The sequence below is a fragment of the Nyctereutes procyonoides genome, unplaced genomic scaffold (assembly GCF_905146905.1).
Source record: "Nyctereutes procyonoides isolate TBG_1078 unplaced genomic scaffold, NYPRO_anot_genome, whole genome shotgun sequence".
Taxonomy (NCBI): domain Eukaryota; kingdom Metazoa; phylum Chordata; class Mammalia; order Carnivora; family Canidae; genus Nyctereutes; species Nyctereutes procyonoides.
The window spans coordinates 21635643-21662828 of record NW_026575046.1 but is presented as its reverse complement, the minus strand read 5'-3'; the positions used below and the strand labels follow the sequence as shown (position 1 = coordinate 21662828).

The 27186-nt window shown below is 41.0% G+C and overlaps 2 protein-coding genes across 7 annotated transcripts; one reads left to right on the top strand and one right to left on the bottom strand.

Annotated features, from left to right (window-relative positions):
- Nucleotides 1–20: 20 nt before the first annotated feature.
- TMEM267 (transmembrane protein 267) lies at nt 21–19660 on the top strand. 6 transcript variants are annotated; one of them, XM_055325434.1, is made up of 6 exons: nt 236–308; nt 2455–2573; nt 7693–7745; nt 8469–8677; nt 13991–14378; nt 17324–19660. In XM_055325434.1, the coding sequence occupies exons 5-6, from the start codon at nt 14067–14069 to the stop codon at nt 17657–17659; spliced, it is 648 nt and encodes a 215-aa protein (XP_055181409.1). In that variant the 5' UTR covers nt 236–308; nt 2455–2573; nt 7693–7745; nt 8469–8677; nt 13991–14066; the 3' UTR covers nt 17660–19660. The 6 variants fall into 6 exon arrangements, with proteins under 6 accessions (XP_055181408.1, XP_055181409.1, XP_055181407.1 ...); XM_055325433.1 differs by lacking the exon at nt 236–308 and adding an exon at nt 21–150 and having other exon boundaries at nt 6201–8677; XM_055325432.1 differs by having other exon boundaries at nt 6479–8677.
- LOC129509368 (transcriptional regulatory protein AlgP-like) lies at nt 51–7043 on the bottom strand. Its single transcript, XM_055324836.1, has 2 exons — nt 6854–7043; nt 51–679 (listed from the first exon to the last, which is right to left on the bottom strand). Exons 1-2 carry the CDS (start codon nt 7041–7043, stop codon nt 51–53), a joined length of 819 nt encoding a protein of 272 aa, XP_055180811.1.
- Nucleotides 19661–27186: the final 7526 nt, after the last annotated feature.

Here is a 27186-nt window from a genome sequence, read left to right as displayed (position 1 = left end):
GGCACGGCGGGGAAGGCTCAGGAGAGCCCCCGGCGCCACCAAACACCGAGCTACCCGCTCTCGTCGGCTAGGCGGGGGCCACTATCCCGGCGTCCTCCGCGCCGACCTTCCGGGCTGGAGCCCCTCTGGCCGGCGGCCTGCGTCTCTATGGTGCCTGCCGCGGGGGGGGGGGGGGAGGAGGGGCGGAGGGGCGGGGCCGCCGAGCGCGCCGCGGGCTTCAGCCGGGAAAGCCGGACGTGGGCGCGGCTGAGCTCGGCGAGCGGCCGGGCGGCGGGGGTCGAGTGGACGCCCCGGAGCTGCGCCCCGAGGTGGGAAGCCGGGCTCCAGGTCCCAGTGGGGAGGGCGTGCAGGGGCGGCGAGCGCGCGGGCCCCGAGAGCCAGCGGGGTGTGCTCGGGGGGCGGTCCCGGGACGTGCGCGGAGCCCCGGAGATTCCCCGGGCCGCCGGTGGGCTCCTCGGCTCGGCGCCCGCGGCTTCGGCCCGGCCCGGCCCGGCCCGGCCCCGGGCGGCGGGGGTCGCGCCCCTGGCCCCTTGCCGCCTTGCCCCGGCGCCCCGGACCCCGCGGGCGGGAGTGCGCGCAGGTGCGCCGGGTCCCTGCGCTGCTGGCGAGGGCTTGGTTCGTAACGCGAGGCCCGCCCGCCCGCCCGCCCGCCCGCCCGCCCGGCGTGTTTCATCGGCATCTTAAGATCGTTGCATCACACCAGCCTTAGGAAGGGATGATTCGGGGAATTTGCTGAGCCCCCGATAGATGTTTAAATTCGGAACTGCAGGTTTTATTCCTGGTGGTGTAGGAACTAAACATCTCCTATTCAGACTATATAAAGTTTCTGTGAAAGTGAGCAGGGTTTGTGCTTCTCTCCTTGGCACATTAGCCGCATTAAGATCTAGCATCTAAAAAAAAAAAAAAAAAAGATCTAGCATCTGCTTTAGGTATTCTAGCATTAAAAAATTAAATAGAAAAAATAAAAAAAAATAAAATAATTAAAAAATTTAAAAAAAAGATTAAATAGGTTAGGGGCACCTGGCTGGCTCAGGCGGTGGGGTCTGTTCCAGCCTCAGCCCCATCTTCGGTGTTGAGATTACTTTTAAAAATTAAAATCAAGCTTCCTACCTGCTTGAGAAACCGCCTCTTTGGAGATTAAATGTATTTGAAACAGTAAAAAAAAAAAAAAAAAAAAGAATTTTTTTTGATTTAAAAAATTAAACATATTAACTTTCACAGCACTGACATTGAAGAAGACTTGTTTGTAAAGCAGTACTGAAGGTAGTTACCAGATTATGGGCTGCTTTTACCTCAGGTCTTTGTAAATATTTGTGTGAAGGGAGAGTGAAGCAGATGCTATTTACGTTGAGAATTTGTTCCTTGTTTTGGCAGAAAGATTTGTCTAAGATTAGTAACACACTGCACAGTAGTGTGTAATTAAAGTAACTGGCTAATTATGTTTGTGGAATTAAGGAAAGCAAAGATTACTGCTATGTGTAAAGATCCCATAGTTGATGGCATCTTACTGTAATGAGATGGGGTGTGACAATTTGGCCATCGTAGAAAGTGGCTGCGAGTCATAAGGACATGTTATGGGCGTTAGGAGATGAGAAGTCATCCTCCAGATATTTTTAGTTCGTAGGCTGAGAGATGCTTACCTGCTTACCCTTTGTACTCGTATAATGAAACCTTTATTATTAAATGCCTTCACATTAGATTTTATGCGTGGCAAGCTTAAAAGAAAATTGTAATTACTATTAAGGAAACTGCCCAACAAAAGTAAGCATGTAGAATAAAGTTATTTTATAGTTGTTGAGGTTCCAGAGTCCATTCTATTTGTAGGGGAGGGGTAGGAAGTGGAAAAAGGAAGAAAAAGGTATGAAGAAAAATGGGTACACTTGGACGTCCTCATCAGAGACAATAAATAAGAGACAGTATACTTAGTAAAGTTCTTTCTCAAAAAGTGTTTTTTTTTTTTTCTTATCCCCATACTCAGATTCTAAGCCAGCGATGTTAAATATCTGCACTAATACAGTTGGAGTGGAATAGATGTCAGAATTGTGTTTCTGGGACCATAATTACACCATTGTAAAAAATGGAAATAGTGTTGTGTTAGATATGTATTACTGTATGACAAATTACCCCAAAACTTAGAGGCTTAAAACACTTAACAAGTATTATCTTACTATGTCTGTGGGCCTAGGACTTTGGAAGAGGCTTAGCTAAGTGATTCTGGCTCAGAGGCCCATGCCTTTGTAGTCCAGATGTTTGCAGGGCTGCGGGCGTCTAAAAACTTGATGGGGGCTGAGGGATCCACTTCCACATTCACTCATTAGCTTTTTGCCCCCCTCTTATCCAGCAAGCTGTTTTATACCTCTCACTTATAAAGTGCATTTTGTGCTATCCCATTATGTGTATTTGTTCCTATTCATAAACCATAATATAGTTGAACAATAAGGTTTTCTTTTTCAGGTCACTAAATTTGGATCATCATTTAAGTACTTGAAGTGATCTTTTGATGTTTCACTTTGCTTGTAACACGTCATTAGCCACCCCATCTTTTTAGAATCTGAATTTATGTAAAACACAAGGTTAGTAACATTTAAATATATTTTGGGGTGATAAAAATTGTTTCAAGAGTAAAAGAGGATGGATGTAATGCAGTGGCTTTATAGTGGCATCATGCAGTTCGCAGTAAGTGAATAATGACCTTTTATTTTTGTTCCCTTTCTGGGATAAGATCTGAAAATGAGTTTGTAATAAATATATGAGCATAGTTTGAGTGGCAGCAGAGCTTTTCTGTTGAGCTTCTATGTGTATCCAGCCTACATTCTTACACTCTTCAACCTAAGTGGCCTTTCTTCTTTAGGCAGAATTGCACGCCACAGCTTACTGAAGGAGGGAGATATTGCTGCTTAGTGTAGCACCTCTCTGGCTTCTCATTAATTGAAATTTATGTGTCCCAGTTCCCCTCCAGCTAAGTGAATACTGGCATCTGTCCTTGGTTCAAAGGGATATTTCATATACTTTAAAATTATATGCACGGAACCTTTAAACATGTTAACTTCTTTATCCATGCCAGTGTCAAGAGTTTATTTTGTAAAGTAGAAACAAATGATTGAAAATCCTGAGGTTTATAGAAAGGATTCATGACCCTGGGGATATCTTTTGCATTTTTTTACATTTTGATCATAACTCCTGCTTGAAAGTGTGTGGGATCCTAGAAGAGTCCGTAGACTTTAACCCAATCTTAGTGATTTTCAGAACAATTTCATTATTGCAAATGACCGAGAATTTGAGGATTGTTGTAGATCCCATTATCATTAACAAAACAGTTCTGTGCAAAGCAAGTCTTCCTCACAATTTGAAAGAATTAAAGGAATCTATATAACTTTATTTCACCTGGAAATATAGAAATCTTTTGTACAGGCTTTGGGTAAACTAATACATAAATGTGAATAAATTATTTTTATGTTATTAATTTTACTTACAAAGTTTTATTAATGTTTATTGATGTAAATTCTAATATTTTTATTAGTACATATTTATAAAGTTTTAAGTATGTTTCTACTTTTCAAAAATTATGCTTTTAAAAGACTGACTGTAGCATCATGGTCTGAGCTGTTTAATGCTTCTGACTAACTTCAGAGTAGCTTTATTTGTCTCGTGGCCATAATAGTAAGACATTGAAAATGTTTAGGGAATTATGGGTGGCTGGATGATAAGTCGATTAAGCGTCTAACTCTTGATTTTGGCTCAGGTCATAATGTCAGGGTTATGAGATCAGCCCTGTGTGTAGCCCCATGTCGGGCTCCACATTGAGCATGGATGGAGTCTGCTTAAGATTTTCTTTCTCCCTCTCCATCTGCCCTCACCCCTGCCTGCATGCTCGCTCTCTCTCTCTTTCTCACTCTCTAAAAAAAAAAAAGAAAGAAAGAAAAGAAAATGTTTAGGGAATCAAAGAAAGGGGAAGAAAGTACTGATCATATTTAAGCCCATGAGTGAAATACAAGCCAAGTGAACAGTTTCCTATATTTTTAAATATGCAGCATATGTATGTATTTTTAACCAAAATTAAAATTTTACATATTTTATAGGCTACATTTTAAATTTTAATATGTTGAGCATCTTTTCATGTCAATAAAGATGAGAATAGTTTTGTTTTGTTTTGTTTTAATGGCTCCATAGTTGTGTGGCATTTATTTCACTGGTCTTATATTTGGGACATAGAGTTTCTAATTTTTCCTTATAAACTATGCTAATGCTGAATATCGATATGTAATTCTTTGTATTTAAATCTACTTATTTTCTTTGGATAAATTTCTATAATTGAAAATGCAGAGTCAAAAATATTTGCTCATTTTTGGGGCACCTGAGTGACTCAGTTAAGCGTCTGCATTCGGCTCACATCATGATCTCAGGGTCCTAGAGTTGAGCCCCACGTAGGCCTCCCTGCTCAATGGGGAATCTGCTTCTCCATCTCCCTTTATCCCTCTCCCTGCTTGTGTGCTCTCTCTAAAATAAATAAAACCTTTTTAAAAATATTTGTTCATTTTTAAAGGATTTTTGATTCATATTATCAAATTATCCACTAGAAAACTATACCAGTTTATAATCCTGCTAATACACAGCGTGAAGGGTCATTTCCCTACCACTACTAACAGCATTAGCAATCTTTTATCAATTTACATTGAAATCTCATTGTTTTAATTTAAATTCAATTGATTGCTAATAAAATTGAAACCTTCTGTAATTTTTTTTATCATTTGTATTTCTTCCCTTTCCAGATTGCCTTTTCATAGACATTGCCCACTTTATTATTGGGATACTTACTTTTCCTTCTTAATTTTAAGAGCCCTTAATAAAGTAAAATTTGAATCTTTCCCCATCATAAAGGTTCTAAATTTCCTCCATTTGTATTTAACTTTGCCATGTATAAGTTTTACATTCTTAGGTGGTCATGTGTTTCAACATTTTATTTATTTGTATGTTTGTATGTTTGTTTTAAAGATTTTATTTATTTATTCATGAGAGAGGCAGAGACACAGGCAGAGGGAGAAGCAGGCTCCATGCAGGGAGCCCAACATGGGACTCGACCCCAGGTCTCCAGGATCAGGCCCTGGGCTGAAGGTGTCGCTAAACCGCTGAGCACACCCCCCCCGCTCAAGCTGCCCTGTTTCAACATTTAAAAAATAATTTTGAGCTCTTCTCTAAAAGTCAAGCTAGCTGAACTATGTAGAAGTTAGTTTACAAATTCATGTAAATATCCCAAATTTGGTAACCAAACTGATTACAAAAGCTGTTTAATCAAAGAAGTTTTCCAGGCAGCTAGTCAATGAAACTGATTCCCTTTCTTAATTTAACCAGGGAAACATTCTATTATATTGTAAAACTCTAGTCTATGTGAATGTGACATTTTAAAACCTAGAGTTGTTTGATTAAACAGCTTTACCATATTAAACTATGCATTGCACAGATTGAAAGCAGATGACCCAATTTCAGGTTTCATCTGATGATTGACCCTCTCCAGTATTACTTGGCAGTTAAAACCTAACTGACTGCTAGTGTGGACTCCTCACTTCCTATCCAGCATAGTATATTTGTGAGCATGCTGTTCTAATGCAAGTGGAAGAAACAGCCCACTTTCTACAATATAGGCTGAAAAGGCCAAATTCTATCTTTTCCAACCTCCCTTGCAGCTAGTCATGTGATACAGGCCCAGCCAATCAGACACATACCCTGCCCCACTCCAAAATTTGTATTGGGATCAAATAAATGTACTGCCAAGAGTCTTCCATGGTGGGAGCAGACAGTGCAGCTGTGGCACAAAGCCAGTGGTAATATCTAGTGACAAGTGTTAGGCAGTGTAAGGTGGGCTCAGTAGTAGGGAGGTCTTCACCAGACCAGTTTGTCTGGTGTCATTTTCACTGAGGTGCTTGAGGCATAACTTTGAGGCCTCATTTTTGCAACCTGGCAAATCTGTGATTTCCCAATACCTTTTTAATAAATTCATTTTTTTGCATTTACTGCCAAAGTGTTTTCTTTTCCATGCACTTAAGAACCCTGACTGATACAGGATCTGAGTTTAATAATAATTGTTCCTCTACCAATTTAGAGTTATATACGTATTCCCCATTCACACACTTAATCGATTTCTGGACTTTGCATTCACTTTTCAGTACTCATATTACTCTGCTTTTCTTTCTCTTTTTTTAAAGATTTTATTTGAGAGAGTGTGAGAGAGAGCACAGAGGAAGAGGGAGAAGCAGACTCTGCCAAGGAGGGAGCCCGATGTGGGGCTTGATCCTAGGACCCTGAAATCATGACCTGAGCCAGGGGGCATACACCCAAAAAAGTGAGCCACTCAGGCACCCATTACTCTGCTTTTTCAAGTTTACTGGCATTTACTCTTTTAAGCGAAATTTAGAAATGTTTTGTGAGGTGCCTACAAGAAAATCCCTTCATGATTTTAATTAGAATGATACTAAATTTATAGGTTCCATTTGAGAAGAATAATACCATCAGTGTTTTCTTCTTACTCAATAAAATGCTCTGGCTCTTGTATTAGTTAAGCTCCATCAAAGAAGCAGAACTACTTTGCCTCCTAAAAAATGCAAGATTTATGCAGGGGTTAGACCTGTAATTGTGGGGGCTGCCAAAGCAGTCTGGTCAGACTCCTGCCTCTGAGTCTGTTGTTAAGCCTGAAGTGGTTACAGATCAACTAGACAGACATTGAAGAAGGAAAGGCGGATGTGGAGGAGAGCAAGGACAGAATGGAATCTGCACTGGCTTCTCATCAACTCCAGTTTTATGCTGTGGGTGATCGGCAGGAGAGGCTAGCACTCTTGACGCTGGGGTTGCACATGCAGACCTGGCATTTGGAGAAGCCGAAGGAGCTGCAGGCCAGCCCGTTTGCCCATGCCAACAAGGAGAGCTAACAGATCATGTGCAAGCTCTACAGTGTGTCTGGCACTGGACTTGCAAGTGTGGCTTGCTGCCAAATGTGGCTGCTGCTTCACTTCTGCTTCCCTGGTCTCACGCACGGTGCCTCCTACAGTCATCACTACGATGCAAGGAAGAACTATATAAGAACTTCACAAGGAAGGGAATTCTGAAAAATGTGCTTCCAGCTAAGCTGAATCAATATAGTATGAAGCCACCAGAGCTCTAAAGAACTGATTGATCTTTTGTGTTCTTTAATACAACTTTGTTGTTTTCTTCATAAATATTTCCTGTTTAGATTATTCCTTGATGTTTGGGTTTTTATTGCTGTTGTGAACATTCTTTTTCCCATTTTTTTCTTATGATGATTGCTTGTATATTATAAAGATTAGTATTTATCTTGAATTAGCCACCATTTGCAACTTAAATTCTTTTTTAAAAGGTTTTATTTATTCATTTGAGACAGTGAGAGAGAGCGATCTCATGAACAGCGGGAGAGGCTGAGAGAGGGAGAAGCAGACTCCCACTGGGCAGGGAGCCTGACTCCGGGCTGAATCCCAAGGGCCCTGAGATCACGACTGGAGCTGAAAGATCTGAGTCACTCAGGCACCCTGTGCAATTTAAATTCTAATGGTTTTCAGTGGATTCTCTTTAATAGGCTGTGGGTTTACTTGCAAACTGATGCAATTACCTTTTTCTTCCTGGTGAAGTAATGATACATTTTCTTTCCCCATTCCCTCCCTCCCCCTCCCTTCCCTCATTACTTAGAGTGAAACTGCCAGAACAATATTCTAATAGCTATACTGTTTCTAACTTTTAAGGTAATGTTTCTTGGTTTTCATCATTTTTGTTTCTGATAAACTAGTGTTTCTCACAATGTTTAGTGAATATAAGAATTACCTGGTATTCATACTTGCTAAAAATGCAGATCCCAGGAATGGATGTTACATTTTACTAAATGCCATTGAAGTATTTAATTTGCAATACCTGCTGGATAACAGATACAGTGAATGAAGATTTTTCATGACTTCATTCAACACTTATTGAGCACTTAGTATGTGTGAAAGGTATAATAATAAACAAAGTAGAGTCCTTGCTCTCTGAACTTTTGTTTTCCTTCCTGAAATGTGCACAGAGCGTAGATACTTCAAAACAAGTCTCCTGGCTCTAAAGGTATTACTTGCACCACCATTTAAGCTTAGTTTCTTTGAGCTAACTAGGCCACTCTTTTTTTTTTTTTTTTTTAACAATTTAGAAATGAATTGTATTGCAATGTGGTCAGAGAATTCGGCCTGAACATTTCCAGTTTTTAGATTTTGTGGACATTTTTCTTATGGATGAGCAAATGGGTAGTTAACTTTTGTAAATGTTTCATGGACATTTAGAAAGAATGTGTTTTCCATGTAAAATACGTAATTTTAGACCTGCGTATGAAATCAAATTATATTATTCAGATTATCTACACCTATTTTTGGCTACTTGATTTAATTTGCATATCTTACTGTTTTGCTGTTTGTCACGTATGCATCTTCTTTTTTTTTAAGATTTTATTTATTTTTAGAGAGCACAGGAGTGCGAGAGAGAGAGAGAGAATGGGGGGTGGGAAGGCACTGAGGGAGAGGAGAAAGATTTGCAAGCAGACTCTACTCTGAGTATGGAGCCTGACTTTGGGCTCGATCCTACGACCCTGAGATCATGACCTGAGCTGAAATCAAGAGTCGGACGCTTAACCAGCTGAGCCACCCGGTGCCCTGTAAGCATTTTCTCATATAACTTTACTATGACTTGAATATTTTATCCTTTTTAGCCCCACTGAGTCCTTTGCCATGAATCTATATTTGATATTAGTATTACCATAGCTGCTTTTTTTGGCTTGTATATTTTCTTATTTCTTTATTTTATATATTGCTGAAACTGTTTGAAATATTTTCTTATGAACAATAATTTGGATGTTTCCTTTTGTCCCAATCTATTTCTTTATAGATAAATTTGATACATCCACATTTATTGTGGTATTTGTGTTTGATGATTGGTCTCTTTTACTCTTTAGGGGGTCAGAGTGACAGTAAAGTTCTCTATTTTTTTTCCCCATTTTCTGTTTTGCTGTTCTGATCAAGGTTTCTTTATTACTCTTCTCTCTCCCTAGAGATTTAGAAGTCCTATTCTTCCATTCTTTTTCCCCCAGAAATCATACATAGCTGTTATAAATTCTTTTTTTCTCTTAAAGATTTTTTGAGGGGCACCTGGGTGGCTCAGTGGTTGAGAATCTGCCTTTGGCTCAGGTTGTGATCCCCGGGTCCTGGGATTTAGTCCTCCATTGGGTTCCCCTCAGGAAACTGCCTCTCCCTCTGCCTCTCTCTCTCTGTGTCTCTCATGAATAAATAAATAAAATCTTTTTTAAAAAAGTCTTTTTTATTCATGAGAGACAAAGAGAGGCAGAGACACAGGCAGAGGGAGAAGTAGGCTCCTCGCAGGGAGCCCGATGCAGGACTCGATCCTGAATCCCAGGATCACGCCCTGAGCCAAAGGCAGACACTCAACTGCTGAGCCACCCAGGGACCCCCCCCCCAAAAAAAAGAGAGGTTTTTTAAAGATTTTACTTATTTATTTGAAAGAGAGCATGAGCAGGGGGAGGGGCAGAGGAGAGAGAGAAGCAGACTCCTGGCTGAGCAGGGAGCCAGATGCCCAGGACCCTGTGATCATTATCTGAGCTGAAGGCAGATGCTTAACTGACTGAACCACCTTGGCACCTCGCTATTATAATTTCTTTATAATTTCTAAGGCAAAACTATTGAAATTCATGATTGTTACAGAGGTGCCATAATAGAGTTCATGTAGAATCCTACGGTCATGATCCTTTTTCTCTCAGAGCTTTGTAAATGTTACTTCACAATATTTTGGCATTTATTATTGATATAAATTACATTCTCCTTTTGCAGATAACTCTTTTTTGGTGGGGGACAGGATTTGGAAACTCTAAGGGAATTTATCTTTTTTTTTTTCTTTCAGTGTTCCAACTCTCATTTTTTTTTTCCCCATGTAGCTTTTGGAAAACGTTCTTACTGTGTTTTGAAGCATTCATTTTACTGTGCGTGGTTCCTGTTGAGCTTTTATTTGGGCAATCAGGCTTTTCATCTCCATATCCTCTTGTTTTTTAGAGTGCTCCTTTTGCATGAAAGCCTGCTGTTGTTATTGACAATATAGTATATTTTCCTAACTTTTTAACATCTTTGTTGGGGCATAACTGACACATAATAAACTGTACATATTTAAAATGTATATTTTGATACATTTTGATGTATATATGAAACTATAAACCATGAAACTATCACCACAATCAAGATAATGAACACATCTGTTCTGGCAGTTTCCTTATGCTCCTTTTTTAATCCCTCTGGCCTCTCCTATCCCAGTCTGCTCTCTGTCACTTAAATTGGTTTCCATTTTTTAGAATTTTATATAAATGGAATCATGTTAAATATTCTTTTAAAAACATTTATAAATGAAAATTTCAAACACGTAGGAAACTAGAAGATAGTATAATGAACAATAGTATATCCATTACCTATACTGAACAATTATAACATTTCTCATGCTTGCTTCATTAATTTACTTTTTAAAAATTAAGACTTTTCTTTTTTATAGCAGTTTTAGGTTTACAGAAAAATTGAGCAGATAGTACAGAGTATTCCCATATGTTACTTCTTCCTCTACACACATTCATCCCTTTTACTAATATTTTGCATTAGTGTGGTACACCTGTCACAATTAATAAACCAACATTGGTATATTGAAGTCCACAGTTTACATTAGGGTTCATTCTTTGTGTTGTATAGTTCCATGGGTGTTGACTATGTACTCTCTTTTCTTTTTGGTTTGCCTTATTTCACCATTATTTTGAGGTTCGTCAATTTTTTTTTAAGTATCACTTTTTTGTTTCTTTTTATTCTACATTTTGTTTATCCAGTTGAGTTGTTTCCGGATCAAAGCTAATGTAGGTAAAGTTGCTATTAACAATCATGTACAAGTCTTCGTGTAGATGTAAGCTCACATTTACTCAGGTAAATTCCTAGAAGTAGAATGACTGAATCTATGATAGAAGTATATTTAACTTTATGAGAAACTGAAAAGTGGTTTATCATTTTACATTTCCACCAGTAATGTATGAGAGTTCTGGTTGCTCCACATCTTTTGTACATTTGAGAAAAGTCTTTAATTTTAGGCATTCTAATAGGTATGTCTTGTATCTCATTGTGGTTTTAATGTGCATTTCCCTAATGATTAATGATGTTGAGCATATTTCAAGTGCTTATTGATCACCCGTATATCCTCTTTGTAAAGTATCTTTTCAGACCTTTTGCCCATTTTTGTATTAGTTTTATTTCTCTTTTTTAAGAATTCTTTGTTCTGAATATAAATCCTTGATCAAATATGAGATATGCAAATATTTTTTACCAGTCTGTGGCTTATCTTTTCATTCTTTTAACATTGTCTTTCAAAGAACAGTAGTTCTTAATTTTGATGAAGTTCAATTTATCAGTTTTTACAAAACAGATCGACCTTTTTGATGTTGCTTCTAAGAACTCTTTGCATAACCCAAGGACACAAAAATACTGTTTTCTTCCAGAACTTTTGTAGTTTTATGTATATTTTATTTTCATTTTTTTTTTAAGATTTTATTTATTGGGATCCCTGGGTGGCGCAGTGGTTTGGCGCCTGCCTTTGGCCCAGGGCGCGATCCTGGAGACCCGGGATCGAATCTCACATCGGGCTCCCAGTGCATGGAGCCAGCTTCTCCCTCTGCCTGTGTCTCTGCCTCTCTCTCTCTCTCTCTCTCTCTCTCTGTGACTATCATAAATAAATAAATTTAAAAAAAAATTAAAAAAAAAGATTTTATTTATTTATTCATGAGAGACACACAGAGAGAGGCAGAGACACAGGCAGAGGGAGAAGCAGGCTCCATGCAGGGAGCCTGATGTGGGACTCGATCCCAGGTCTCCAGGGTCAGGCCCCAGGTTGAAGGTGGTGCTAAACCGCTGAGCCACCCGGGCTGCCCCTATTTTATGTTTTAAGTCTGATCATTTTGACTTAAATTTTGTATATGGAGTCAAATATGGATTGAAGTTCATTATTTTTGTAGTCGATGCGGTTGTTCTAGCACCATTTGGTGAAAGGACTGTCTTTTCTCTATTTACTTGCTTTTGCATGTTTGTCAAAAATCAATTGACAGTGTATACATGGATCTGTTTCTTTTTTTAATTTATTTTTTCTCTTCTTTTCTTTTGTTTAAGTAGGCTCCACACTGAGTGTGGAGTCCAACATGCGTCTTGAACTCACAAACCTGAGCTCAAGACCTGAGCTAAGTCGTATCTGGGTGGCTCAGTGGTTGAGCATCTGCCTTTGGCTGAGGTCCTGATCCTTGGGTCCTCAGATCAAGTCCTGCATCAGGCTCCCTGTAGGGAGTCCACTTCTCCCTCTGTCTGCATCTCTGCCTCTTTCTGTGTGTCTCTCATGAATAAATAAATAAAATATTTAAAAATAAAATACCTGAGCTGAGATCAAGAGTCAGGTGCTCAGCTGACTGAGCCACCCAGACACCTATGTGGATCTATTTCTGATCCCACTTTTTTTCTGTTTCATTGCTCTGTTTGTCTATCTTTATACCGATACCACACTGTCTTAATTACTGCAGCTTTGTAAGACTTGAAGTCAGATAGTGTGTTAAGTCCTTCAGCTTAGCTCATCTTTTTCCAAATTATTTTCCCATTCTAGATCTTTTGTGTTTCCCTGTAAATTTTAGAATATATATAATGAGCTATGAATAGTTTTTATTACAGAATAGAAGTTGAATCATTCTTAATACATCATTTAGTTATTCTTTAGTCTCAGAATTAAAATAATGCAAATCAAAAACTTCAGGTATCACATAATATTGATAACTGTAACTGAATAACTGATTTAGTATTCTATGCCAGGTAAGCACTCAGCACAGAATTATGATTGCCATTTTTATATCAGTTAAAGTTCTGTGATTAGAGGCAACAGAAAAAAAAAGAGGATTTATTGGAAGAATGTGGGGGTAGCTCATAGAAGTAAAGGGTAAGCTGCTTGAACTGGGGCAGCTCTGAGAAACTTAAAGATTGGACCTGAGTTGTGGATGTCTTTATGGTTCTTTTTTCTTTTCTTTTCTTTTCTTTTTTTTTTTTTAATGGTTCTTTTTTCTTAGGCTGTTCCATGTAGTGGAGCCCAGGTCTGTAAGAAGGAAAGGAACTATCCCCTACCAGCTCCACTTAGGAAAGTTCTAGAAGGAAGTCTGATTGGCCTAGCCTGGGTCACCTTAATCACTAGGTTATTCACCCTAGTCTAATCACTACTGGAAAATGATGACTAATTAGTAATTACTAAGTAATTACTACTACTGATAAGAGAGGGAATTCTAATTGATCAGCACCAGAGTTTGGGTATTGTGATTAACAATTTTCCTAAAGGAAAGGAGATGCTGTTTTCAGAAGTATGGAAATAGTTGATGGATACAGAGACGCAATGGATGCCCACTACCATGTGGCACACACTGCTGAGAGAACTATTTGATGACTTCAAAGTAATAGATTACAGTTGGTAGGCTTTCTTAAATTCGCCTGGATACATACTATCATGTAATCTGTTGTTCCTGTAATAAAGCTAACCTGTTCTCTTTGGGCTGCATGGCATATTGTACACAACATATAAGAAGTACAATTTTTTTATATTTATGATTTACTAAGAGAGTAGTCTTAACGTTCTCTCCACATGCACAAAAAGGTAACTGTCTGAGGTGACAGAGATTAACCTTATTTGGTAATCCGTTTGCAGTATGTCTATATGAAATCATCACAGTGTAAGCTTAAACTTAGAAAGTGTTATATATCAATTATATCTCAATGAAGTTGGGAAAAATAAAACTGACGACAGTTTAAAAAAAGATACCAATTTTTACAGCTGGGTTTTGTATTTATGAAATTATTGCTAATACTGTTTTGTTTAAATGTTACATGGCATTAATATTTTCCCCTGCTTTCTATTTTAGGGTGTCTTGGAATGTAAACAAGAATAAGTGGTTTGTTTCCTCATGGCTTTTAGTATATACTGATATATTGTCTGTGATGGCATCTGAGGCTGAGAAGACCCATGCTTTACTCCAGTCTTGTAGCACTGAGTCTCTTATTTCTAGCCTTGGTCTGGGGATATTTTGCCTGGTAGCCGACAGACTTCTTCAGTTTTCAGTAATTCAGCAAAATGACTGGCTTCGAGCTCTCTCAGATAACGCAGTACATTGCGTGATTGGCATGTGGTTGTGGGCGATTGTCATTGGAGTCAAGAAGACAACTGACTTTGGAGAAATCATTTTAGCTGGATTTTTAGCCTCTGTTATTGATGTAGACCACTTTTTTCTAGCTGGATCTTTATCTTTAAAGGTAAGAAGCATATATGTTTAATTTTTCTGGTCTTTAATTTTTCTTTACCACCATTATATTGATCTAGAGATCATTTTAGAGCTAGAGAAGACTATCCTTATTTTAAAATAAGAAAGCCCATTCATCCAGTTTTTTTTATCACTTAGTACTTCCCTGAAGGTGAACAGACATATTGCTAATCAAGTTATTTGGCATCACAAAGTGCCAAAGATGCATACATCTTTTTTTTTATTTATTTATTTTAATTTATGATAGTCACAGAGAGAGAGAGAGAGGCAGAGACACAGGCAGAGGGAGAAGCAGGCTCCATGCACCGGGAGCCCGACGTGGGATTCGATCCCAGGTCTCCAGGATCGCACCCTGGGCCAAAGGCAGGCGCCAAACTGCTGCACCACCCAGGGATCCCAGATGCATACATCTTTGCATCTATTAAAATAAGTAGACTTCATAAATGAAGGTGTAGAGTCTGTTTCCCTTCGGACATCTAGAGTATAACTGCTAATCACGTCAACTTCAGACGCCTGCTATCTTCCGAGTAGGGATTTCCTCAGGCTTTCTTGTCCCGCCCTGCTGTTGAGGAGCATGATACAGTGTGGAGACAAGGGCGGAATAACAATACAGGAACATGATGTGTTCTGGCCACGTGGAAAATAAAACAGCTGGGATCCTTGAGTGGCTCAGCAGTTTGGTGCCTGCTTTTGGCTCAGGGCGTGATCCTGGAGACCCAGGATCGAGTCCCACATCAGGCTCCCTGCATGGAGCCTGCTTCTCCCTCTGCCTGTGTCTCTGCCTCTCTCTCTCTCTCTCTATCTCTCATGAATAAAGAAATAAAACATTTTTTTAAAAAAAGAAGTAAAACAGCTAAAAATATGGAGGAGGGAGAAGGAAGAGGAATGTAGCATAAACTCTTTGATTGATGATCAGTCTGTAGGTGGGAGCTAAAGACACTGGTTTAAGGATCCTGTGACTTCACACAGTGGCAAGGCACCATCTCTTTAAGGGATGCCTTGTATTTTAATGTGGTGAGGTTATGCCTTCTAATTTTTTTATAGGTTCCTAATTTTATTTTTTTTTTACTTTTCCTTTTCCTCTTTACCACCCGTTGTCCAAATGATTCCAGTCCCTTCCATTCTGCCATCTTCTCCCCCAGAACCAATGCCTTTTAAAGCTTTGAATCATGCACATATTTAAGTCCTTGCTTTGTAGCCAGTGCTCTGATCAACCAGGACCCTTTTCATTGTTTCTCTTTCCAGCGGTAATTGTAAATCCATCTTAGGTCCCCTCACCTTTCCTGGTTTATGGTGGGAGAGAAAGCACACTGATGTGGTGTGTATTTTAATACGTTAGGATTTGCGGCACTCTCTGACTTCTGTCTATGCTGAGTGGGGTTTGGTATAGTTTTATTTGCCCTGTCTATAATGTGTGGGGAGATTCGGGTTTAGGCAGTCTTCACTGTCCTCAACTTCCATGTTATTTAGAAATTATCTAATTGAAAATTAGCCTTTAGAGTATGTGAGAACAAAACCTTCCTTACTCAAGAGGTGCCTGGGTGGCTCAGTTGGTTAAGCGTCTGCCTTTGGCTCAGGTCGTGATCCCTGGGTCCTGGAATCAAGCCCCGCATTGGGCTCCCTGCTCTGGGGGGAGCCTGCTTCTCTCTCCCTCTGCCTACTTCTGCCCCTGCTTGCTTGTTCACTCTCTGTCAAATAAATAAAATTTAAAAAACAAAAACAACAACAAAAAAACTTCCTTACTCAAGAATCAATCAGGGGTTAACTCTTAAATTTTTATTTGTTTAGTTAGTGAATACATTTTTTGTAATGGTTTAAAATTTTTACTGGAGTTTAACCCAACTTTATAATACTTATTTAAAATAATATCTTTCTGGGACCCCTGGGTGGGTCAATGGTTTAGCACCTGCCTTCCGCCCAGGGCGTGATCCTGGAGTCCTGGGATCGAGTCCCACATTAGGCCCCCTGCATGTAGCCTGCTTCTCCCTCTGCCTATGTCTCTGCCTCTGTGTGTGTGTGTGTGTCTCATGAATAAATAAATATAATCTTTTAAAAATAATATCTTCCTAAATGTTAAGTGCATTTTGAAAATATTCAAGGCTAATATGAAGTGTTGATAACAAAAATATTTCCCTTTTTAGTAGGGAATTTTAGCCTTTATTAGTAGAAGGATATTTTATTTGGTTGTAGTTTTTTTTTTTCAATGCTTAGAGGCCCAGATAATTCTCTAAAACTCCAAATTTACATAAACCATACATTTGGAATATAAATTAGCATTTGTATTGTGACTTTTCTAAGCAAATACCAGGAAACTTTAAAAAATTAATCGCTATGTTCTCGAGATCTTGATTTAATTGTTAATGCAAAGAATGTCCTACTCATATCTTATTTGCTTTCTATGAAATGGATGTGATACATCCTCTAGATACATGTATCTAGAGGTGACATAGAAAATGTTTCCATTGTATATTTCTTTTTCTTTTTAAGATTTTATTTATTTATTCATAGAGACACACACAGAGAGAGAGAGAGAGAGAGAGAAGCAGAGACACAGGCAGAAGGAGAAGCAGGCTCCATGCAGGGAGCCTGACGTGGGACTCCACGCCCTGGACTGAAGGCGGCGCTAATCCATTGTATTTCTAATAGACTCCTAGAAAATATTTTAGAATATTAAGAAGCATCTACAAAATGTTGTTTGCCAGGGATCCCTGGGTGGCTCAGCGATTTTGCACCTGCCTTCGGCACAGGGCATAATCCTGGATTCCCGGGATCAAATCCCGCATGGGGCTCCCGGCACGGAGCCTGCTTCTCCCTCTGCCTGTGTCTCTGCCTCCCTCTCTCTCTCTGTGCCTGTCATGAATAAATAAATAAAATATTCTTTTTAAAAATGTTGTTTGCCAAGAAGGAAATGATACTAGCTACTGCTTTCCCCGGCAGGCTGCTTTGACTCTTCCACGAAGACCTTTTCTTCACTGCTCTACTGTGATACCAGTTGTGGCCCTGACCCTGAAGTTTACTATGCACCTTTTCAAGCTCAAAGACTCATGGTGCTTTCTTCCCTGGATGCTGTTTATATCCTGGACCTCACATCATATCCGAGATGGAATTCGTCATGGCTTGTGGATATGCCCATTTGGAAAAACTTCTCCACTGCCATTCTGGCTTTATGTCATAATCACCTCCTCTTTACCTCACATCTGTTCATTCATTATGTATTTAACAGGGACCAGACAAATGATGTCTTCAAAACATGGAATTCATATTGATGTTTGAGGTAATTGTATGCCAGTCTTAGAGAAGCAAATGGTTCAGACAATGATAATTAAGGGTAGCTGACACTATCAAATGAATTTTCAACAACATATTATATTATTATAATTCCTGAATCCTCTTGCTCAGGAGGCATGTACACTTTTTTCTAAAAGATTTTACTTATTTATTTGACAGAGCCAGAGAGCACATGCAGGGAGAATAGCAGGGGGAGAGGGAGAAGCAGACTCCCCACTGAGTAGGGAGCCTGATGCAGGGCTCAATCCCAGGACCCTGGGATCAGGACCTGAGCTGAAGGCAGACGTTTAACTGACAGAGCCACCCAGGTGCCCCAGCATGTACACTTAAAAAATCATATCTTGTCATAATTCTGTCTTCTCTAACACTAGTACAATATTAGAGTTTCATTTATTCCATGATAGAGTTCTTTGATGATGTTTCTTCTGTTTACCTGGCTTTACTAATAGCTTTAATAGGTTGACATCCAGTTAAGTTTTTCTGGAGGTATTTGTTTAAGGCAGGCCACTTCAGGAGGAAAAACAGATCAAATCGTAGGGCAACTAGTTTGTAAAAAGTCAGCATTTGTATCAGCGTTTTCTTGAGATACCGAAATAGTGAAACAGCCAAAATAAATGAGATCATGAATAAGATGTATAGTGAACACTCCCATTTCTTTATTTCATGTATGTTGATCCTGAAGGAAGTTTGATCAGCCAAGTACTTTAGAGAGTCGTGATTATTGGCAGAGTCTGTTTTGGTGCCCTTGTGAGAAATAATTTTCATAAAAGATACTAATTATAATACTCATAAAAGTTACTAACAGTAGATCTAGATTATTGTTTCAGGAATCACTTTAGGAAATAATTATTGTAATTTAATGGCTGTAGTAACATCCTACTCAAGTATTATTTTTTTAGTATCCTTGCCCAAAACTCTCATGTGTTAAGGTTTTAACTGTTCTGAAAAACATAACTAAATTTAGCAAAGTATTTGTTAAAAATTAACAAAATATTGATACTTGGCTTATAACCATGCAATTTGATTTGGCACTAAAAAAGATTTACCGGTAATGTTGTTTCAAATGTAAACTCCTGAATGTGCCATTAAAGTTGTTTTAGTTGCTATCAATTTATTTGCTCACTTATTTTAAAATATTATATTGTTAAGTAATTTTAAAAATATCTGCCTGATACTGAGAGACGAAACATGTTTTTGAAAATGAAGGGGTTTTAGGAAATTTGCTTTTTCTTTGTTCTTTCAGGTTGATCTGTTAAAAATGATTGACCTTTATTAGAGAAGGAAAATTTAGTTGCTGTGAAATTTTACATTTTCATAGTTTAATGTTACTGTGTTATAAAAGTCAGTGCCCTGAAGACACTTGATTTTTTTTTTTTTTAGTATCCTAAGTACCATTTGCTGTCTTGAGATTTTCTTACACATTTGTAATTTGTAATGCTAGTGATTGTGTGCCTTATTCTCTGAGAAATGCTGAAGCAATGCCTTATCCAAAGCATATTTTTCTTATTTATTAAGTTAAAAAAAAAAGAGCTCTGTAAATTGTTGTAAAAGTTCATGTTCTTTAGTTTTTTGTTGTTGTTGTTGTTAACCAATTGGCTGCAATGTATTAGATTTTATAATCTGTTCTTTCGGGAGCAATGATTGTGTCAGTTTGGTTGGCATAATATTAAATAGCAGGGGTAAATTTGAATAAGGTAGAGTTTTTTTTTAAATCTATAATTTCAGAAATCCATGGGAATAAAGCATATATCTTATATCACTTTTTCTGACTGAATTATAAAACTCTTTTTTCTTTCTCAATATTAAAGGAATGCCATTAAAATATACAGCCTTATTTAATAATGTCACACTGGCATTTTGGGGGCTGTCCTAACTTTTTGTATTAGAATGGAAATTCACCTTGACCATGACTCCTTGCCTGAACAATAACTGCAGATTTTAAGTGTGGGTTTATCTTTATTCCTGCTTCTCCCATCAGAAATGTTCCTTGTCCTCTACATGGTCTGTAACAGCTGTGGTTGTAACCTGTGGAAATATAACAGCCAACTTCCCATGCCACCATTTTTTTTTATCTTGTCCAAAGAGTTTGTGTCAATACATTATATTGAAAATTGGATTATATCTTGTTTGCATGTATTTGTTTTATCCATCCACTAGATGTCCTCCATTCACTTAATGGAGGCTGGTCCACTGATGTGACCTTCCAGTCTACTGTTTTCTTGGGCCATGTTAGTTATGCTAGCCACTCAGGAGAACTTCCACCATTTAACTGTTTTCTACTCATCCTCAAGCTTAGTTTCCTTTAAGTGGTGGGCTAAATTAAAACTCCCACGTATCCTCACCTCCTTTCTTCAGCTTAGGCAGCCACCATCACTACCTCCAAATCAGGTGGACACTCTCTGGCTCCTTTTTCTTTTGGCTAATGGAACAATTACTTAGTTCCCATTTTTTTTTAAAGATTTTATTTTTTTATTCATGAGAGAGACACAAAGAGAGGCAGAGACACAGGCAGAGGGAGAAGCAGGCTTCCTGCTGGGAGCTTGATGCAGGACTTGATCCTCGGATCCCAGGATCCCGACCTGAACCGAAGGCAGACACTCGATCACTGAGCCACCCAGGTGTCCCAGTTTTTCCCATTTTCCCAACTAAAGAGGAGAGGAAATAGGGGCTATTCTGGTCCTTGCTCACTGTTGTCATGGCTAAACCTTTTATTCATCATAGTTCTGTTTCTTTCATTTGATATCTCAACATATTACTCATCCTCAATCTTCACCCTCACATGCTACCCTCTAAAACTCACTTTCACTTTCTTTGATGATATGAGCACCTGGATCTCTTTTTTCCTTTTATTCCAACCCTTGATTTTACCCTCAATCATCAGATGACTCACCTGAATATTCCCTTCTTCTTCTAACCACTGACTCCTCATATCACATCAGCCATGCACCAGCATAAGAGTTCTCTGTACCTCCTTTTTAGAGGATATTGCTCTCTGCCGAGATCTCAAACATTTATTTTTTCTAGACCACTGGCTCTCAAACTCTAACATACATTAGAATCACCTGTAAGACTTGTTAGAGCAGGAATTGCTTAAGACCTAACTCCAGAGTTTTGACTCTGTAGGTCCCAAGAATTTGAATTTCCAACAAGTTCCCAGTTGATATTGTGAAAGGTGAAATGAAATGAGGTAACATGTCAAGAAGTATAAAAGTGGATGCAGGCTTTTTGCATATCCTCACTGGTGGAAACTTGAAGTTTTGAACTGGAACAAACCAAAAATATTCTAAGGACTGGACCTGAACACCTGCATCTTGCTACAGTAGGAGACTTTGCATAGCAATAGCCTTGGCAACCAATTATATTGGGTCAGGGTAGCTTTCTGGGGATGCCTGGGCAGCTCAGCAGTTGAGCATCTGTCTTCAGCTCAGGTTGTGATCACGGGGTCCTGGGATCAAGTCCCCATCAGCTCTCTGCAGAGAGCCTGCTTCTCCCTCTGCCTATGTCTTGCCTCTCTCTGTGTGTCTTTCATGAATAAATAAATAAAATCTTAAAAAAAAGTAGCTTTCTGCCCTCAACACCAATAAAAAAATTATTTGTATACAGCCTATACAAACTTTCCTTTTTCCTTTAAACACCTCTGACTTTGCTCTCTAATGGCACACTATTTGCATTACGACCCAAATTTGTGTACCCTGAACTGCAATTCTTTGATCTCAAATAAACATTCTTGATTATTGCCTCGTGACAATTTTAGGTTGGCAATAGGACGCTGCTGTTCAGGAACCACACTTGAAGAACCATGCCTGGAAATCCATCCTGTTTTTTAACTGCATTCCCTCTCCTCCTCCTCCTTGAGCCAACTCTTTGCCTTATTGATATCTATAATTTTCCCCAACCTTCCTTTGCCACCAGGTCCTGCAGTCCTCCACTAGGTACATTTAACTCTGTCCTTATCCAGCCTCTGCAGTGCTATGGGTTACTGTTTACCACTTCAACACTCCAATGCCCAATTGGCCTTGTGTACTATCCAATTAGCCAATCCAGAATAATCCACATAGTCTGCTTTTCCCCAGATCTACTTCAGGCCACACATTTTAAAGTTGTTATGAAACCCCGCCAACTTGGCCTGCTATCTAGCTTCATCTGGGTATTTAATAATACTTTGCTCACCACTGAACACTTTTTTTTTCAAACATCATACTGGACAAACCAAGCCTCAAAACATCTGCCCATATTAGATCCAGCCCCAAGCCAGGAAGCTCACAGCACTCCACTGATCTGAGAAACTCGTACTGACACTCAATCTCCACAGTTACTTTGCATTTCGCGTAAACCCAAGGCATTGCCACGCGTATCCCCTTGGCATTTCTTTACTTCCCTGGAATAATGATAATTAAAGTGTTTCTGAGGCATTTTACCCCTTGCCTGACTTGCAAGGAGTTGTTTGGCTTATGTACCCCGCGGCACTAAGTAATGTTGCTTCTGTATCTGGCAACTAGAGGGGAATGTCAGATTCAGGCTCTAGCACCCATTCTGATCCCCCTCAGCACTCTGTGTCAGCTTTCAAAGAACACCCATCTGAATTCACACACCCCTTCTCGTTCAATATTCATTTGACTTAATTTAAGCACCACTCAGTTTCCCAGGTCAGCAGCATTGGTACCACACACCTAAAGTGGAAGGCAGAGAGAAAAATTTCCCTAGATATCCAAGTGAGGCTAAATAAAGTATGAAACGTGGGATAGTGGTTCAAGAACAGACCACATGCAGGTGTAACACATCTGAATGACACTGGTCCTACCTCACTACCCTCAGCTTTTGCATGTACTCCGAGGGAATGGTTGGAGCTTTTTGGAGTATTCGTGAGAGAACCTGTTACAAGGACCTCATTGTGTGCTCTAGAGGCCCTGCTCTTCGTGGAGAACCATGTGTAAATACTACCCTTCCCGCTTCCTGGACTGCCACGGCTGTTTGCCCAGGGTCTGTAACAATAGTCCCTCAGTGCTGGGCCTGGTCTCCTGGCCAGCAGAGACTCTAGGGATTCTCTAGATTCTAAACAGATTGGCATGGGACTGCTCTCTGTCAATCCGGCTTCGTGTAGGGTGGCACGGGCCCAGGCCAATCCTCCTGCTGTAAAGGGCCCTGCTGTTCCTCAGGTGTGAGGCCCAGAGCCAATCACTCTGCAAGCCCCCTGTTCCCATCTCTACTGGCCAATCCAAGTGAAATTGAATCAAAATAAAACTCAGGGGATCTTTGAAAGGGTAAAAGTACTACGAAAGAGTGAGAAGAAAGAATAGAAGAGAGCTGGGACGCCTGTCTACTTGGCCTGCTTAGGGGTATGCAGGGTACGTGCCTGCGTGTGTCCAGTATTACTCTTCTTTGCCACTATAACAAATTACCATGAATTCAATGATTTAAAACAAGTGTTATCTTACAGCTCTGTATGTCGGAAGCCCAAAACGGGTCTCAGCAAGACACCTCCCACATACCTAAGACAGCTCTCGAATCCTGTGCACTGGACCAGAATCTAGCCCTGGTGTCTTTGGACAAGTCACAAGCCCTTTTTTGAGCCAATGAGGAATAGGTCAAATGCCTTCCAAGACTCTCTTCCTGCTCTAACTCTCTATAATGCCAGCTCCTTGTCCCAGTGATGGTGGCGCTCCCCAAGTTCTACAGAGATTACCTCCAGCATGCCTTCCCAGAGTTGTTTGTTCTTGGGAAAATAATGTCCTTTTTTCCTTTGCTTGACACTGTGGTTCTATTTGTCCTCTATTTTCTCCATGTGGAGCTATTGAATCTTTATATGAACTCTTTATTCTCCATGGGGAAAAAAACGGGATTTAAATTCATAAAAACCAGGGATCCCTGGGTGGCGCAGCGGTTTAGCGCTGCCTTTGGCCCAGGGTGCGATCCTGGAGACCAGGGATCGAATCCCACGTCGGGCTCTCGGTGCATGGAGCCTGCTTCTCCCTCTGCCTATGTCTCTGCCTCTCTCTCTCTCTCACTGTGTGCCTATCATAAATAAATAAAATTTCAAAAAAATATTTTAAATTCATAAAAGCCTAGGCCAATTAAACGTCCATAGTTCATTTGGGTGAAAATGAATACGATGCTTCCCTCGTACAGCACTGGTTCAGTTGGCCACTCAACAAGCGTTTCAGGTGTTCCTACTCTGCAGCAGGCCTGGCATTAAGACGTAGTGTTCTAATGGTGAACCACACAGTCCCGATCTTAGAAGAACCTTGAGGCCTGTTGGGGAGACATACAGGAGACAGGCCGTTGCACTGTAGCATAAGTGGGGCAATAAGAGCCCTCTCAAGTCCCATGAGGCTCTGAACTCCCTGAAAGCTGACAGAAAAGCAGGAGGCTCCAGTGAAGGGGAGACGGAAGTTGATGGGAAGAGGGTGGGAAGTCCCTGAAGACAGAGGGAAGAGCAGCTACAAGAGCCCTGAGTGACAGCATGCAGGTAGGACTGCAGGGAATTCAGCTTCGCGGGGTCAGGGTGTCTGAGGCGGGACAGAGGTGAAGCCTGAGGGCCGCAGTCCTCTGATCAGGGTGAGGCCTGGAACAGCTCCTCTACTCGTTTAAGAGTTGCTCAGCGGGGATCCCTGGGTGGCGCAGCGGTTTGGCGCCTGCCTTTGGCCCAGGGCACGATCCTGAAGACCCAGGATCGAACCCCACGTCGGGCTCCCGGTGCATGGAGCCTGCTTCTCCCTCTGCCTGTGTCTCTGCCTCTCTCTCTCTCTCTCTATCATAAATAAAAATTAAAAAAAAAAAGTTGCTCAGCGGTTGAGCATCTGCCTTCGGCTCTGGGCGTGACCCAGGGGTCCTGGGATTGAGTCCTGCCCCAGCCCCCCCCCCCCCCGGGAGCCTGCTTCTCCCTCTGCCTGCATCTCTGCCTCTCTGTGTGTCTCTCATGGGTGCTGTGGGAGCATTGAAAGGTCTCAGCCAGAGGTTGGCTTGACGCTGTTGGCCTTTCTTCCTGGAGGCTGTAAGAGAGCTCAGCTCCCGCACTCTCTCTGAGGTGGTGCAGCCACGTGGCCTCCCACCGAGTGTGAAGAGGAGAGGCACGGCCCCTGCGCGCTCAGGGCCCCAGACTCCTGAACTTGGCCTGCTTACGACCTAAGATTAACACACTAGACACGGCATCTAAGCAAAATCACCACTACCTTATGCAAACCAGGGATGCGGCCATCTGGCCTTGGCTGGTAGCCTCTGGGGATCAAGCTCTGCCTCTGCCGGGAGCTCTGGCCTGGGGCAGCGCCTCCAATGGAAGGTGCTCGACCCGCCACGCTACTCCCTCTGGCTGCAGGGCTTTCCCTCCCCACGTGGGTGTCCATACAGCTCCTACTCATCCCTGGGGACCCACCTCAAGTGCACCCTGCCTGCAGATCATTTTAACCCTCTCAGTGTAGCCTCCCAGGTAGGGCGAGGCTCCACCTCAATCCTCTGTGCCCTTCTGTTTGGTGATTATCACAATGTGTCCTGGTGGCAAAGGCCAAATGCTTTTCCTGTCCTGGACTTCAGCTTCTTCAGCATCTACACCCTCACAAGGGTCAGGGCAGAAGCCTTGAAATTAGGTCACATTTGGGGGCGCCTGGGTGGTTCAGTTGGTTAAGTATCTGACTCCAGATTTCAGCTCAGGGCATGATCTCAGGGTGGTGACGTCAAGTCCCACACTGGGCTCCACGCCCAGCAGGGAGTCTGCTTGGGGTTCTCTCCCTCCCTCTCTCTCTGCCCCTCCTCCTGCACCATTCTCTCTCTCTCTCTCTCTCTCTCTGTCTCTCTAAAATAAATAAATAAATTTTTAAAAAAGACAAATCAGGACATATTTGGGCATTTATCACTTACCATTCACATAGAATGCTCAGTTGAGGCAAATGACACCTTAGGGTAGTGGCCCCAGGATTTTAGTTAACAAGCAACCAGTGCAAAGATATGTTCATGAAAGGGATGGACCTTCTCATCTTTTTTTTTTTTTTTTTTTTTTTTTTTTTTAGATTTTATTTATTCATTCATGAGAGGCAGAGAGAGAGAGAGAGGCAGAGACACAGGCAGAAGGAGAAGCAGGCTTCCCACGTGGAACTCCATCCTGGTCTGCCTGAGCCGAAGGCAGGTGCCAAACTGCTGAGCCACCCAGGGATCCCCACGGACTTTCTCATCTTACCAGCAGTCCAAATGGGAGTCAATCTTGGGGTGCTAACCCGACCATGGCCCTTATCTTTCTTCCCCACCCTTACTGTTTGCTGAGTAACCACACCTGGGCAGGGGAGGCAAGGACAGGGATGCACATCTGCAAGTTACCACAAGGCACCTGTGAGGATCGAGACCTGATTATTCCCACAGAGAGGTGCCAGAGCAGAGCGTGGGGTGAAGGCATGCTGCGGGGAGGAGGCTACAGAAGGAGAGGCAGACGTGGGAAGAGATGAGAAGTGATGCCTGCCTGAGGGTCCCTCCGAAGGCCCAGGGAAAAGTCCCTGCAGGACACCCAGGTGATAAGGCCTTGTCCTGGAGAAAGAACAGCTCAAATAGTGTGTGTCCACTTTGAAGAAAAATGCGAGTAAGTACTGGGAAAATTGAGAGATGAGGTATTCTAGAAATTACCAAGCTTTCTTGGCTGAGAGTTGGTGTTCTTAATGTCAGTGATTTTTTTCACCATACCATTAGGCCAAAAGAAATATCAAAGATCTCCAGTGGTTTAGTTAGATCCAAATGACTTAGTAGTAGTAGTTGGGTGAGGTCCAACAGACACCTGTTGTTTCCCTCAATAATTTAGAATATCCCACGACACCCCCTAAGAGTTCATCTCAGCACCCCAGGGTGCTCTGGCACACAGTTTAGGAACTTCCTGACTAACCTGAACGCAATGGCAGCCTTCTTTCTGAGGACTTGGGTTCTGGGAAGCATCAGTCCCAGACAAGACAAAGACCCAGCTGAAGACCCGTAAGGGTGGTTGTCTTGATTCTGTGCGCTTGAGAGAATAACAAAAGGACTCACCTTGAGGAACAGAAAAGAATGGACCCTACCATAGGAATTAATCTTGAAATTGTTGTTCTTTTTCTCTCTTCTTCCACTAGCATGGATTTTTTTGGTGGGTTTTTTTTTTAAAGATTTTATTTATTTATTCATGAGAGACACAGGCAGAGGGAGAAGCAGACTCTCTGCAGGGAGCCCAGTACAGAACTCGATCCCAGGACCCCGGGATCACAACCCAAGCCAAAGGCAGACACTCAACCACTGAGCCACCCACCTGCCCCCAGCATGGGTTTTTTGAGGACTGAGTCATTGCATCTTTTACTCTTTTCCCTAGGGCTGTGCTTAATGCAAGATGGAAGTTCAAACATTATGTTGAATAAAAGAATGACTGGTGGTTATAATTACTTCATTCTTCCCTATTTTCTTAGAAAATAAGAGCTGACATGTTCTAGATAGTCCTACCTCAGGAATCTTCCCTGAAATGTCAGCCAAAAGAAAGAAAACAGTATTCAGATTCAAAGCTAGCAGTAAAGACC